Source organism: Pelobates fuscus, chromosome 3 (assembly GCF_036172605.1).
Source record: "Pelobates fuscus isolate aPelFus1 chromosome 3, aPelFus1.pri, whole genome shotgun sequence".
Lineage (NCBI taxonomy): Eukaryota > Metazoa > Chordata > Amphibia > Anura > Pelobatidae > Pelobates > Pelobates fuscus.
The window spans coordinates 174,519,525-174,535,171 of NC_086319.1; the positions used below are offsets into that span (position 1 = coordinate 174,519,525).

Genomic DNA, 15,647 nt, shown 5'->3' on the forward strand with positions numbered 1-15,647 from the left:
GTTAACATGGTAGCCATTACATCTCCATCTTGCAGATGTGTATACCTTGTAAAATTGTTTTATCTCTGGTATATCACACACTTGTTTATTTCTTTTAAAGCCAAGACTACTCTAAAGGAGCCATTAGTTTTTCAGACAAGAAATAGTCTGGAATAAATGCCCACCAATTCTTATTTTTTGGGGAATCTTTTCTATTACCTATTTGAAAGAAGCTTTAAGGTTTCTGTCATGAGTGCCTGGTTTTGCGTTTTGAACTTTCTAAACTGAGAAAATGCCATACTGGCCTGAAATGAATCTGGTATCCTCTTTTGATTATACTCCGTGTCCAGCTGTGTTTTGTAATGTTTCTCCATTTGGAGAAAAGAATGAAGTAGTCTGCTTTCTACTTTCATTCTGGATTTAAAATAGCCTTTGTTTTTCTTTAGTCTTTTTCTGTCTCTGAATCTTCCTTCTTGTGTTTGTTTACGAAAGGAATTGAATTTCTTTTCTCTGTATTTTTAGGAATATATCTGGCCTCTGTGAGAAAATCGTATGTTCCATTTATATCCTTTTTTCCCTTGAGGTAGAACTTTTTAAATTTCTGATATCGGTTTAGTCAATTCTTCTAGTTAAGAACCAGTTTTCCCTTTTTTAATGGTGACTCGCAAAGAGCGTTTTTTGAATGCGGTGTCTGCTGTCCATGACCTAAATGTTTAGATAGCTTGTCAAGCCACATAAACTAGGCTCATGTTTCTAATTTAAGGCTTTAGTCTGCTATACCCTCCAAAAATTCATAAGGCAGTTTAATGATTCTTAGAAGTTTAAAAGGATTGTCAGACAAATTCCCAGATAAACAGTTTTCTAGCTCATCTATTCAGACATTCTGAAGATTCTGAAGACCCTAGCATCAGAGTTTCTGCTTGATCTGTGGAACTGCAGGAGATCTCTGCCGCCCTTTTTTTGTCCATTAGGTCATGTAGATTTGATTCTGCAAGGTGAGGAACAGTTAAAAATGCTTAGAAAAAAAAGGCAATTTTTGGAGGGGGAATTTTTCCACTCCCTTAGCATAATCTCCTAAAGTTTAGGATGCAAAGGAAAACCTTTAATATTGTCTTTGAATTTCCCCTCTAAAACTTTTACCACATCCTTCAGAAACCTTCTGATATCCTCTTCTGAAAAACCTAAGGAATCCTCCTCTGAACCTATTCACTTGATATAGAAGTAACCTATCTGGAGCATTTACATTGAGGCACATTAATCAGACTCAGATGGAGACCATTGTTTGTTCTTTGATTTTTTTTTTCCTGCAGAATAGCACTGGGCAATGAGAGACGTACAGTTGTCTGTACTGCGGGAGATGTAAACTCACTGAAGGAGTGCTACAAATCGGGGAACAGATCGTGTGTGTTTTCTATATTTTCCACTTCATCCGGATTAGAAGTGCAAAACATCTAAAACAAAGGTTAAATTATTTTTTTTTATAAAAATCTCAAAACAGTATAAGCCTTTAAACATTAACAAATGCAGTCTCGTTCTGTGTGTGTGTGTGTGTGTGTGTGTGTGAGAGAGAGATGGCTTCACAGCCTTTCAAAAGTTTGAAAAAAGTTAAAATGTGGTGCCATGCCCAGTAGCGTGCTGTTAAAGGACCACTATAGTGTCAGGAAAACAAACTCGTTTTCCTGGCACTATAGTGTTAATAGGTCCCCCGCACCCTCAGGGTCCCACTCCCGCCAGGGTTAAGGGGTTAAACACATACCTTTCTCCAGCGCCGGAGACTCTTCTCCCTCTTCTGCCAAATGTGCATGCGCGGCAAGAGCCGTGCGCATTCAGTCCATAGGAAAGCATTTCTTCTCACTGTCAAAATCACAGTGTGAAGCGCGGAAGCGCCTCTAGCAGCTGTAAATGAGACAGACACTAGAGGCTAGATTAACCCCAATGTAAACATAGCAGTTTCTCTGAAACTGCTATGTTTACAGCTGCAGGGATAACCCTAGATGGATCTGGCACCCAGACAACTTCATTGAGCTGAAGTGGTCTGGGTGCCTATAGTGATCCTTTAAACTGTGGATGGACACACAACCAGGGCGGGTGTTCCACCGGTTGCAGTAGCCTATAACAGACTCAGACATCTGGCCAGTGGCCATTACCTGGGCCAGAGTGTCCGGCTTCCTCACTAGTAGGAGTCAGACCAACCTCTGAGATCTCTATTGTACACCACTAGGGAAGGACATAATTAAAGCAAACAGCATGTGGACATTACTATACAAACCAGTGGACATCTACCAGACACCCACCTGGATCAAGCAGCAGCAACCCTTCGGCAGCGTTCCTTGCCTGCCTCCACCAGCTGCACTCCCGGATGTCTTCGATCATTTCTGTCTGGGGGACAAGCAAGAACAAGCTACTGGAAAGAAATTCCTGTAATTATGGGAAGGTCAGAGGAAATAGGAGGGATCATTTAAATTTTAAACTATTCGCTGGATTGTTAAATTACTGGGCCTAGAAGCAGCATAGTGCGTAATGTTCTTGTCACCCATGTTAGGGTATTCTGTCATGCATTTACTTTAGGTTGTTCTGCTAGCTTGTTTTAATGCCAGTTCAGTTTCTACCCTTACGTACATATAGCCTGAAATACCCTAATTCCTGCATACACATATACCGGTAGCACACTCATGAAAAGCTAGCCTGATCTGGCCAATGTTATTCGATTCATTAAATGCATTGTAATACTAATCCACAGTACATGGAGCACCCTACCCTGAGACGTAAATTGTACTGTGTAAACTGCGCTGAACCACCTGTTATTTGTTAAGCATTACTATATCGTATAGCTCGTTGGGCATAGTTAGACTAGCATGAGTTTCTCCTCTCTTCATGAGGTGCAAAGGGTAGAGCTAGTAATAATAATTGATAGGGTGCTAAAATGTAAGTGCTCAATTGTAGGATCAAAAAGGAGTTGATTTCTACATTTAAAGGGACACTATAGTCACCAGAACAACTACAGTATTGCATTTGTTCTGGTGAGTAGAAAAAAAATCTAGTGTTTACATTACAGCCTAGTGATAACTCCACTAGCCACTCCTCAGATGGCTGCAAAAGCTGCTTCCTTAAACAGTCCTGCCTATTGTGCAGCACTGCCACTCAGTATCTCCACCCTCTGCATGCAGACACTGAACTTTCCTCATAGAGATGCATTGATTCAATTCATCTCTATGAGGAATTGCTGATTGGCCAGGCATGTGTTTGAATTGTGCTGGCTCTGCCCCTGCTCTGCCTCCTTGACAGTTTCAGCCAATCCTATGGGAAAGAATTGTGATTGGTTCAGACCACCACTTCTGATGACGTCAGCAGACAGGGGCAGGTCTGAGGCAGACAAGGGCAGAGCCAGAGCTGCAGATTTGAATACAAGATTTTACTATATTTAGGGAGGTGGGACCAGGGGGGCTATATGGTGGTTTTAACACGTTTGTTTTCCTGACCCTATAGTGCTCCTTTAATGTTTCGCATCTCAAACTATTTTCTTTTCTTAGTATCTATCAAAACAACATTAAGAATCCTAACTGGAGCCAGTTTCCATTTAAATTTGAGCACCAGACTCCTGTTTCAATAAAAACTATGAGGGACTTTGAAAAAGGATGAAAGGTCCTCCATGAAATGGGTTTTCTGGATATATACATTTCTAACATAAAGCATATTGATAATTAGATATGTTAGTTCAATTTGTTGACAACATTTGTGCACTCATATTTTAGGGTAATTTATTGTATTGGCTTAGATTCTATCTCTGGGGGGAAAAAAATAACAACAATGGCATTCTCTCTTAATTAACCTAAATTAATGCAATTACACTTTCATTCCCATCTGAATAAATTACTCTAAAATTGTGTGTATATATATATATATATATATATATATATATATACACACACACACACACACATATATACATATACACACACACTTACAATCATTTTTCTCTGAGGATACTCACCAATGTCTGGTTTTGAATTCCCGCTGCCCCTAACCACCATAAGTAAAAAAAAAAAAATGTACACCGTAAGCTAAAGCTGCAAATAATGGCTAAAAGACAGATTTTTTTTTTTCTGTAAGGTTAGAAAAAACAAACAAAAGAAAGACAGATAATACATATACCTCATCACGTCACAACCCAGATCTTGGTATAAAATTAAGACAGAATGTATAAGGCAAACTACTTGTACGTATTGTCTGCTTTTTACAAACATGGAAAAAAGATAGATTTTTAACAAACACTCCAAGCACCATAACCACTACAGCTCACGATATTGGTGATGGTGCAAAAAGTGCCATAGCACTGTCTTAGTGTAGTTGTTATATAATGATATGACACCTTACCTGGGTCCTGTTGGCATCCACTGCCACATATCATGCTTTGAAGAATCTGCTTTCAACCAATGACAGAGATCCTGAGTGGGCTGTACTTAGCTGAATAGATTCATCTATCTTCTACTGCACGAAAAGACTGTATAAAGTGTGGGTGCCCAGGGGACACATAAATTGTATAATTTGAAATAAAATGCCAGGGCAATCCTGGCACCAGAACTATTACAGAAATTTGTAGGGAGTATGGTGCTTGGAGTCTTCTTTTAACCTTACAGCATAGCCTTATGTTATGGTTCACCATTTGGTGTGCAGCTAATGCAGACTGAAGCTCAGACTATATTTATTAGTTTTGTTTTGTTTTGTGTGCCCATGTTGTTAACCACCTGACATGATGTAAGGTAATACAATATTTATTCCACACACTCTGTCATAATGTTTTAATGACTGATCTCACATTCTACAGTATTCACACGCTATACTATTTAAACCACTGTCGACCCAAATACAGTATTGCATATGTGTGTATGTATATCCTTAGAAATGCATACATCTGTCACATTCACTCTACATAAATACTGCATATGCTGGGGTATTTTCAACAGCTTGCATTTAGAACGTAGGACTTTGAGCACTCACAGGATCTTAATGGTAAAATAGAAAAAAGTTTACTTAATCTAAAATATCAAATTTACATTATGGCACCACATGTAGAACCTTTACAAGTGGTCAAGTAGATTTAAAAATACAAAAGCACTTGTAGGCTCCTGAATACACGTTCTTTTTCCCACCCACACATAAATATTTAGAGAGAATACAGATACGCACGCAAAAATATGTGTGCGTAAATATTATATATTTAAACACATACATTATGAGTTTTTGTATTTGTGTGTGTGAATATATAAATTTAACACACTCATACACACAGACACACATACACATTGATCACCCGTTAAATGAACAATATATTTAGGCCAAAAACAGAATGCTTAACAATTTACTTGTCTATGTGCAGCAATTAAATAAACGATTTAGGTAAAAAAATGAAAATGCTGACAAAGACTAGATAATTAATTGAAAATTGAATTGAGTTCTGTACAAAACAATTTAGTTCCTCTTACTGCCAACCAGGTGAGAAGTCCATCTATAGACCTTCACTATCCAAGTTGGTACAAAAAACAAGGAACAGAACACCAAGTAAAAGTGCCTAAATAAGAAAAAAAAATATGTATATATATATATATATATAATCCAGTGAAGTCCAAAGACATAATTTATATAGTTCATATCTTCCAGCAGCCAGTTCAGAGTCATAGGCACAGTTACCCAGATAACACATCTAAAATCCAAGAATCACATCTATGTCGAAAATGTGAAACTCCTGTTTCTCTTTAGAAGTCTATTGCCATGGGTTGGACGAGTTGCAGAAGTCTATAAAGATCACTTGTAATCATTCCTTTGTGTGCAAGAACTCTATCCGTAAAAAGTGGCAATGCATGGAAACACCAGATCTCAGAACATTCATTTATTTTGTGATCCACAAAAGGTTTCTTCGGCATGTTGTTTCTGCTTCTCCATTTTTCGTGCAGCTGTATGTAAAAGATAAAAATCAAAATAGAGTTCAGCAAACTTAATTTTTATGGGGGAAAAAAAATAATCCAAAAAAACAAAAAGTCTGCACTTCAAAGATATGTAAAGATATGTAATGTATATATATATATAACACCTACACCTAAATAAAAAAAAAAGTAGTCTCCTACAAACACTTAAATAGTATCACACCACTGCGGTCCCGAGACTACTTCCGTTACATACAAATATGGGACTTTGCGAAACAAAAAGACATAGATGGGGAGCCGCTAAACAGCTGACCACCTTTGAACACTTACATTTCCCAGAAACATCACAGACCAAATTAATTACCCTGCTCTATGACCTCCTCAGTGCCGAGTCCAAAGACTGGGGACCTCTGCGCTACACAGAGCAGTGGGAAGCCGATCTTGGGGAGACCCTGGAGGGAGTGGAATGGCAGGACATATGGGAGGCATGCACACAGGTGCGTGACTCTCCAAGAACAGTCCAACAAGACGCTTTTCAGGTGGTATACCACCCCGGTGAAACAGTACTGAATGAAATTGGTTCCCACAGATGCCTGCTGGTGTCAGTGTGGCAACAAAGGAACCTACATCCACATGTGGTGGTCCTGTCCGGTGACAGCAACCTTCTGGCAAAAGGTAATACAGCTGGGTTCCCTCATTATGCAACGAAGATTAGAATCAGACCCCTGGGAATGCCTACTCTCAAGGCTGACTGAAAGCATGAACAAAAACTCTTGACTAAGATATATTTAGCGGCCAGAAGGGCCTTAGCACAGAAGTGGTCATGTTTGGAGGCCCCTACACTCACAATAGTCACCAATAAAATCAGAGACAACTACCTGATGGACAAGCTAAGTGCGGGATACTACCACAACGTTCAATAAGGTTTGAGATCTATGGGAGCAATTCGACACTAGCTGAGACCCCACCTTAGACACTACAACAAGTAACATACTACGAAATGGGGGAAGGCCAGGAAATGGAGGGCAACACACTTTCGGTCTAGAGAATGCATCAATTTTCCGCTCTTTTCTTTCTTTCACGTCCTTTACAATATAAACCTTGATGAGAACACACCACCTCATATTATAGGGATTTCCAGCCAAATAGAATGATGGGTCCTTCAGATCCGACTGCCTGAGAGCATAGGGAATAAGAGGGCACGACCTACCCCCTTAACAGGACAGCTACCGGTTGTTTCTTACCTCTATTTCTTTCCCTATCCCTAACACATATGTTTTCCTCTTCTGCCTCCTACACTACTGAAAATACAAAATGAGGCAGTAGGCATAATACACCAGCGATGTTCAGCGACAGACCCTCATCGCCTGCGCACGATCAGTCATATGTTACAAAGTACAAAAGGGCCATTTATAATATTTTTTTGTAATGTCATGCGAAACATGTTGTTTAATGTTATTGTTCTTTGATTCTGTACCCACTGAACACTCTGATAACTACCTCATCTACTTGCCTTTACCGAAAATATAGAATATAAAAAAATAAAATAAAAAAAAATAAAAAAAGTCTGCCGTTTTTTAGCCAACACTTAAACCATTCTGTACAAGTCCAATTCATCCACCGAGCAGTCTGATAACATTGCTAATATTCCCACACTTATCTTGTTGTCTTTCTACGGTGAATTCTTAAAATTACTTCATCCTTGTCCTTAGGCCCTTTCTAGATTTAATTCGACTCAAGCTAAGCATCCACAGCCTCCAACGGGGAGATCATTACAAACAAGCACCCTTTTAAAAAAATATATATATATATTTTTTTTTTTTTACAATTTTAGTGGAAACATGAGATCTACCTGCTTTTTATACTGACTGAATTCAAATCCTTTGGTGGGACTCTTATTAACCTAAACACCTAGTTGCACTAAGTAATTATATCCTTAAATGTATCCATCAGTTTAGAAATGAAGACAAAGCTGTTGAATTCCCATTTCCTTGGTGATCCTACCTTCCTAAATGATCACTGCAAGCATAATAACCATTACTGCTAACTGTAGAGGTAATGGTTCAAGAAGTGATCAAGTGCAGTTCATCTGGTTTCTGACAACCATAAAGAGAAGCTTGTTAAAAACCATGGCTATCTCTGCACACAAAGCAAAAATATGTCACAGCCAAGTATTGGGTCTCAGATTTGAAATGGGCATTCTAAGACTATAACCACTATTTCTTCCTGGTTCACTGATCATATAATTCAAGGCATCTGATGCAATGAAAACAGACCACTTTACGAATTAAAATGGTTTCTTGTGTTAAAGGGACCCTCCGGACTCCTTTACAACTTCAATAAATTTGCTAAGTTTTGACCTCATTAGAATGCCGATTTTCTTTTTTTTTTTATTTACATATCTTCATAGGTTTTTGCAGATACAAATAAATAAATAAATGCATGTTTTGCAGAATACTTCCCCACACTGTGTGACAGTGCCGCTTTAAATTTAAATGCAACTGATAAAATTCAGCAAAAGAAGTGGGGTCTTATGTTTTGATTTTCATTTTGAGTTTTAAAGAGGCAGTAAGAGTCTTCTTAATCATCTAAAGAGCCACTCCCACCTTAAATGGACTCTATAGGCACCCAGACCACTTCAGCTTATTGAAGTGGTCTGAGAGCCATCTCCCTGTCCCACTTAGTCCTACAATTTAAATCATAACAGGTTTTGAGAAACTCCAATGTTTTCATTGTAGTACTAAGACAGCCACTAGAGGCGCTTCCGGGAGTTTATGGACCCTGGGTCCTTTATATGACGTTGGAGGTGTTCACATTCTGCATGATGATGGCGAGTTTTGCTCCATCCTCTGCAAATTTTTCATGGGTACCTCCATGCGAGTAGCGGACATAATCCATGTCATACTGGCTATCATGAAGCAATTCTTAATTTATTAGGTGAATATAGAGCTCCCTATGGAAAAAGGGCTAAACACAATATTAGCACGGGGTCAGGTAAATTTCCTGACGGGGTCAGGTAAATTTCCTATTTTTTCAACCAATTTTAATCATAAGTATGATGATATAATTGACAAGTTTTGTAAACACTGGCCAATCCTCCAGCACGATCCCTGGCTCAAATTCAGTATTACAGATACTCCGAGGGTTACCTTTAAGAGAGCCCCCAATCTTAAAAACATACTAGCCCGCTCACAATTTAAGTCTGATTCTGTGTGTGCATCTAAGAGGAACCCTACTATTGGAAACTTTCAATGTGGCCATGGTAGGTGTCTTACATGTTGTTTTTTATGTCATAATGCTTCTGTTTTCAGACCCTATAATGGTGGTGAAGTCTTTAATATAACCCACTTTATTAACTGCAATTCTTTATTTGTCGTATATCTGCTGACATGAACTTGCGGATTGCAGTATGTGGGACAAACCATCAGACCACTAAAGTATAGATTTAGAGAGCACAGATTTGCTATTTTACAGAAAGATAGGCGATTTCCTGTTGCTCGCCACTTCGAGATTTTCCATAATAGTGATCCATCATTCATCTCTTTGATGGGAATAGAACTAACCCCAGCTAAAAGAGATTTAGCAGAAGAAGGGATCTATAGAGGGTAGAATCTAAGTGGAACTTTAAGCTCAACTCTATGGCCCTCCAATGGTCTTAATGAAGAACTAGATCAGTTTTAGGTGAACTTTTGTTTTTTTTCCATCTATTTATGGTTTTGTTTGATTTGTTTTGTTTTTATGGTTTTCATAATTTATTTTTTTGGTTCCTCTATTTTGCACTGTTGGGATATCTAGGTTTATTCCTGGTAGTTTTGGAGACTTGCACTGGAATATATACCCCTATAATATGTGTATTGAGTATTATATTATATGGATAGGATCATGTAGATTTTTTGATCTAACTTGCATGCATGTTGCACTATGCATTTGTTCATAGAGAACAGTCAGGCAAATCTGCATTTTAGGCTTGATCTGGGCATTCATGTTATTAACATCAATAGGTGCATAATACTCTTATGGTTATATTACACTAAATACTGCATTTATTCGTTTGGTGTATTTTTGAGGTTTTGTTTTTTATGGTTAATTTTATCTTTATTCAACATAATTTTTTCTAATTTTACTTTAGAGATATTGCTCGTATTTTGCTTTTTATTTACTATTATGTAGTTTATGTATTCTATAGACATTAAGTATTTATTTTAAATTATGTAATGAATCATATACTATATTATTTATATATACTAACACACACTTTTTTTGTATGTAATAGAATATATATTTTTTGTATTTTCTATGTAAAAGATTTTTTTTGCTTTAATTCTCGTTATGGTAAGGGTTAATCCCTTTAAGTTATTAGGCTGCTAATCTATTTAGTCCATACCAGGTTTTTTAGGTTGTCTGATTTTGAGGGTTTATAAGGCAATTATCTCCATCTGCACATGGCTTTGAGAAAGTCCAGTGAACAGGATAAAACGCGTGGAAGCAGTGCCTTTCCCATTTCTGTTATCTATATTGATTGTTTGGCGTGCTGATATTCATCAAGTATATCTACGGTTTACTGCCTTTGTGACTGCCTTCACTGAGATGATGCTATGATCTTAGAGCGGCTGTTTCTATTTTTTAATCATCTGGATCGATACCTTGGTTATTTTGCCCCCCCTCCCCCCTGAGGTCAGGTACTTTTACATCTGTTATATAAGCGGTTTTGAACTATTGGATTTTTTTTGCACGAATATTATTTTTTTTTTTTATACTTTTCAATAAAAATATTATTGTTGTTTTTGTATATTTATTTGATTAGTTTTCTCTTAGAGAGGGGTATTTATCCAGTATCTTGTATTACCTACAGTTTTTAGACAATTTACATGCAATGTTATGTTATAAAAGGGTTTTTCACCAAGATTTGCAACATTTAGTTGCTCAACCCCATTTGTGTTCACATTATTAGTATTATTTTCGCCATTTATTCTACTTTCCCTTTGCACTGCAACATGCTGCTTCTGGATTAAATCAACACGGTTATGAACCAATGTTAGAATTGGATACATCGTTTATTTATTGTGTTATATGTCCCACCTAAGAGTTATTAATTTCCTCTAGGGTAATTGTTTTAGCATATATTTTTTATTAAAGGTAGATCTTTTTTATAGGAACGTTCTTTTGTTTCCTCTAATTATTTGTGGAGCCGCACATGCTATATATTTTTAGTTATTTTATCAATTTATCATAAGCTAGCATGGGTGGTGTTACATGTGCAGACTGGGTTAAAACACAGCCTGGCTGCATGTCATTAGCATTTTGCTAATTCTGCCCCATGTTGATTTATACTTTTCCCAGTAACTCTGTGTCAGTAGCAAACAGTAAAACTACACTACCAAAATTGTTCTCAAGAGAAATAACGACTGATGCCATAGAATGACCTGTGCAACAGTTTCCTCGATTCACCAGTCCTAACACTCAAGGATTAATAACTTTTCCTGTTCATTTACTGGACTGTACTATCCTATGTTAGAGGTATCTTTATTCCCTGACATTCTGGGTACCAATGAAACTTAAATGCATTTGATAGGTTCTGATCTCATTAACAGTCTATCTTTTTGCATGCACAAATGTTTTGCAGAATGTTGACCAAGAAACCTTGCTCTTTAGTCACGCCCCCAAGTGCCAGAAAGATTTAATTTTCATTGCGTGTATACGGTTTAGTAACAGCACTGTGAGTGAGCTTCTTTTATTTACAACCTAGCAACAGGCAGACAGAGAGTATAAGGAAAATCAGGTAATGGTATCCTTACCATATACCTTCTTCTTTTAATGCAGGTCACTATAGCTCAGATTATTCAGTGCGGCAGTGGCTGAGTAAGGAAGTCTTTTTGTCTTAGAAGGAGGGGGCCATGACTGCAAAAATGCTGCACCGTAAGCTGGTATACCTAAACAACTCTGTTTAGAATTTAGCGTTGCAAAGGAAATCGCTGTTAAGTAGATATAACCCGAATGAAAACTTGAATGCATTTAATTGTGTATTTTTTTTTTATATGGGTATATCTATAAACAGCTTGCAAAACCTGCAGTTCTCTTGTCTGCTGCCTTTGCAAACCCTCCCGTTCTAAACTCACCCAGACTTTCTCTGATTGTCCAATCACAGACTTCCCAATGCAGCTCAATAAAAAAATACTTGCAAGACTTTTTGCTCTAAGCAATTGCTGCCTCTTGACTTTAGCTCCACTGAGGAAGTAACAAGACTTATCGGAATGAAAGCCAAATGGGTGTGACACAGATAATTTAGAAAGTGTCAGTTTCTATTGAAATCTGCACTCTCTGCAAAATAAAAACAATAGGACACACTCTTCACACACAAGGCTTTTCAGCAAGCTAAAGTGCTTTAGGCACCTGGAGTGTCCCTTTAATGTAGAGAGCATATGTAGTTTAATATTTGACAACAAGTCTGATGATGCTCAAAGTTCATCATTTTAATATCACAGAAGTAACTGACCTGCAGCACATTTCCTCTGCTCTGACAGATTGTAGATCTCCTGCAGCTGTTTTTTCTGGTCATTGCTGAGTGAAGCTGTCAGGGTATGATACCAGGCAATCTCTCTGCTTTGCACACCTTAGACAAAACAAAGTGTTCAGTAAATGCACATGTCGGCTATTTTCTGTAGTGAATGACTTAAAGGAACCAAAAATTGCTTCATCTCAAAAAAGGTGTGTTGCCAGGAGGTCCTGGGTGACAACTTACTATTAAAGGGTTAAACCATTTATACAAGTTTTAACCCTAAATTGTGAAGATGGCGCCAGTTTGCTAATCCTGCTGGCTTCCAGTTATCATCCGAGGCTTGCTTTCAATTTCCCTGTTCATAAAACTGTGTGAAAAAGGTATGTAACTTTGTCACACAGCATTGTTAATGTAAAGCTGGTGATAGGCGGACTGCCGCGTCCAATCAGAGGCTTCCGCATTGAACCATTGCTAGAAACCAGGAGGAAAAGCAAATCTGTTATAGTCAACCAGTAATCACCATGACCTAATGCAAAAATTGCCTTGGGGCCTCTACCCCCATTTGTTGCACCCCCCAGGCCCCTCCATGTGTCTCATTCTACCCTCAAGCTTCTCAATATTTCACCCGCTACATGTGTCTCAATCTCCCCCCCCCCCTCCCAGCTCCCCCATGTGTCTCAATCTCCCCCCCCCTCCCAGCTCCCCCATGTGTCTCAATCTCCCCCCCCCTCCCAGCTCCCCCATGTGTCTCAATCTCCCCCCCCCCCTCCCAGCTCCCCCATGTGTCTCAATCTCCCCCCCCCCCTCCCAGCTCCCCCATGTGTCTCAATCTCCCCCCCCCCCCTCCCAGCTCCCCCATGTGTCTCAATCTCCCCCCCCCCCTCCCAGCTCCCCCATGTGTCTCAATCTCCCCCCCCCCCTCCCAGCTCCCCCATGTGTCTCAATCTCCCCCCCCCCTCCCAGCTCCCCCATGTGTCTCAATCTCCCCCCCCCCTCCCAGCTCCCCCATGTGTCTCAATCTCCCCCCCCCCTCCCAGCTCCCCATGTGTCTCAATCTCCCCCCCCCCCCTCCCAGCTCCCCCATGTGTCTCAATCTCCCCCCCCCTCCCAGCTCCCCCATGTGTCTCAATCTCCCCCCCCCCTCCCAGCTCCCCCATGTGTCTCAATCTCCCCCCCCCCTCCCAGCTCCCCCATGTGTCTCAATCTCCCCCCCCCCTCCCAGCTCCCCCATGTGTCTCAATCTCCCCCCCCCCTCCCAGCTCCCCCATGTGTCTCAATCTCCCCCCCCCCTCCCAGCTCCCCCATGTGTCTCAATCTCCCCCCCCCCTCCCAGCTCCCCCATGTGTCTCAATCCCCCCCAAGCTCCCCCATGTGTCTCAATCCCCCCCAGCTCCCCCATGTGTCTCAATCCCCCCCAAGCTCCCCCATGTGTCTCAATCCCCCCCAAGCTCCCCCATGTGTCTCAATCCCCCCCCAAGCTCCCCCATGTGTCTCAATCCCCCCCATGTGTCTCAATCCCCCCCATGTGTCTCAATCCCCCCCCAAGCTCCCCCATGTGTCTCAATCCCCCCCAAGCTCCCCCATGTGTCTCAATCCCCCCCCCAAGCACTCTGCCGTAATCACTGGTTTAGCTTCATGGAAAATTGAAATTCACATTCTCTATGGATGGTTATCTGTCAATAGTCTGCCTCTTACCCACATAGTCGAACTTGCCCTGTGCTGAACTCTTACAAAAACTACTTACTGAGCAAAGCTTCTGTGAAGAACTGATATTCATCCACGGAACTTTCACAATCTAAAGGTGTAAAGAATCCTTCTAATGCAGTCTCCTCCAGAATGTCTTCATCCCAATCATCCTCTTCCTCATCTTCATCTATACTTTCCTGCATAGCTTGACCTACATTGCTATTTTCTTCCTCGTCAGTTGGAATCTCCTCTTAAAAAGAAAAGCAATATCATGTGAAAGTTGGAGTTTCAGATAATCGTTTATAATCATACACAGTAAGGCAGAGATGAAAGTGTTTGACATAAGGTCTTCTACTTGTATGTTGCATCCAAATAAAAAATAAAAAAAAAAGCAGTAAAATCTCTTAACAACATTGAAATGTATGTCACTTTTTAATTCTTTGCTTAAAATGCATCTCCTAATTCTGTCTGTATGTTCAGAGTTTTTTTTTTATATGATCAAGTTATTGTTTTATGAATAAAGGAATATTGAATCAGTTAATTTTAATCTGTAAAATAAGTCATAACTCTAGTCCATGCAGTTTATTATAAATGCTTACAAGCACTGTACCATAATAAATCACTGGTTTCTTTACAATGCAAAATAGCTTCTTAGTAGATCATAAGACAAGAGATTCGCTGGGAAGTTATGGGAACAGTAGCTTGGCAAGATGAAAGTACCCTAACCTTAGCATGAGGTCAAGGACCAATTCTGAGAGATTGCTTGAAGTTGCCTTTGTGCTTTACGGCTTATATGGAGGCAATTAAAATGGGAAGCCAAAATAATTCATTACCGCTTTCCTCTGTTTTCGCCTTTAAGCTGCGTGAACAAAACTTGTAAGGTCTTTCTCGGACAGCATACACCTTCTTCAAGCCAAGGAAAAGGAGGAGAATTGAAGGTATAATTAGTGGGGCCACAGCAGGGACTGACGGGGGTCTGTTTGGAAGTTGCATCAGGATGCTAAGTCCTATTATACATATCTTCCGGTCATGCAGCCTATAAACATAAAGAACAAGATTAGATGGAACTTATCCTCAAGAAGTCTATCTCTCAAAAGATGGACCAAGAGATTGTGTAGGGGTTACATCATAAAAACAATCTATTAATGTTACTTCAATTTAATTGAAATTATGATGATGAAGGTTAGATAAAGGTGGAACCAGTAAAAATGCTAGCAAACGTTCAAACAGATATGAGAAGCAAAACAAGGGGAAGCAAGCAAACATTCATTTGCATTCACGAATATGTGGCTGCACAGTCACCATGGGTCTGCAACCCGATGAAGGTCCAGCACTCCACAGTATTGTGAAAGCAAGTGAATTTTTCCATTTCCCATGGTTTATATATCTAGACTGGGTGCCAAAATCAGGGAAAGGGGTGAACTACACATGTTATACAGGCTTATGTGAATAAAATGAATTCTGGATTCAAGACAGAACAAGAAGTTAATGCTCTGGAAAAGCATACACACACCTGCTTGGGCACAAGTCTCCTACTGGTGCACTCAATGAACATGTAACATCAG

The 15,647-nt window shown here is 39.6% G+C and overlaps 1 protein-coding gene across 1 annotated transcript in view; it reads right to left on the minus strand.

Annotated features, from left to right (window-relative positions):
- Window positions 1–5,322: 5,322 nt before the first annotated feature.
- IPO8 (importin 8) overlaps window positions 5,323–15,647 on the minus strand; it is a 77,841-nt gene continuing 67,516 nt past the window's right edge. Inside the window, exons 22-25 of the mRNA XM_063447750.1 lie at window positions 14,916–15,118; window positions 14,141–14,332; window positions 12,394–12,510; window positions 5,323–5,930 (exon numbers count right to left, since the gene is read on the minus strand). Of these exons, the coding sequence (XP_063303820.1) occupies window positions 5,863–5,930; window positions 12,394–12,510; window positions 14,141–14,332; window positions 14,916–15,118 (580 nt within the window). The 3' untranslated portion in view covers window positions 5,323–5,862. The remainder of the gene's footprint in view (window positions 5,931–12,393; window positions 12,511–14,140; window positions 14,333–14,915; window positions 15,119–15,647) is intronic.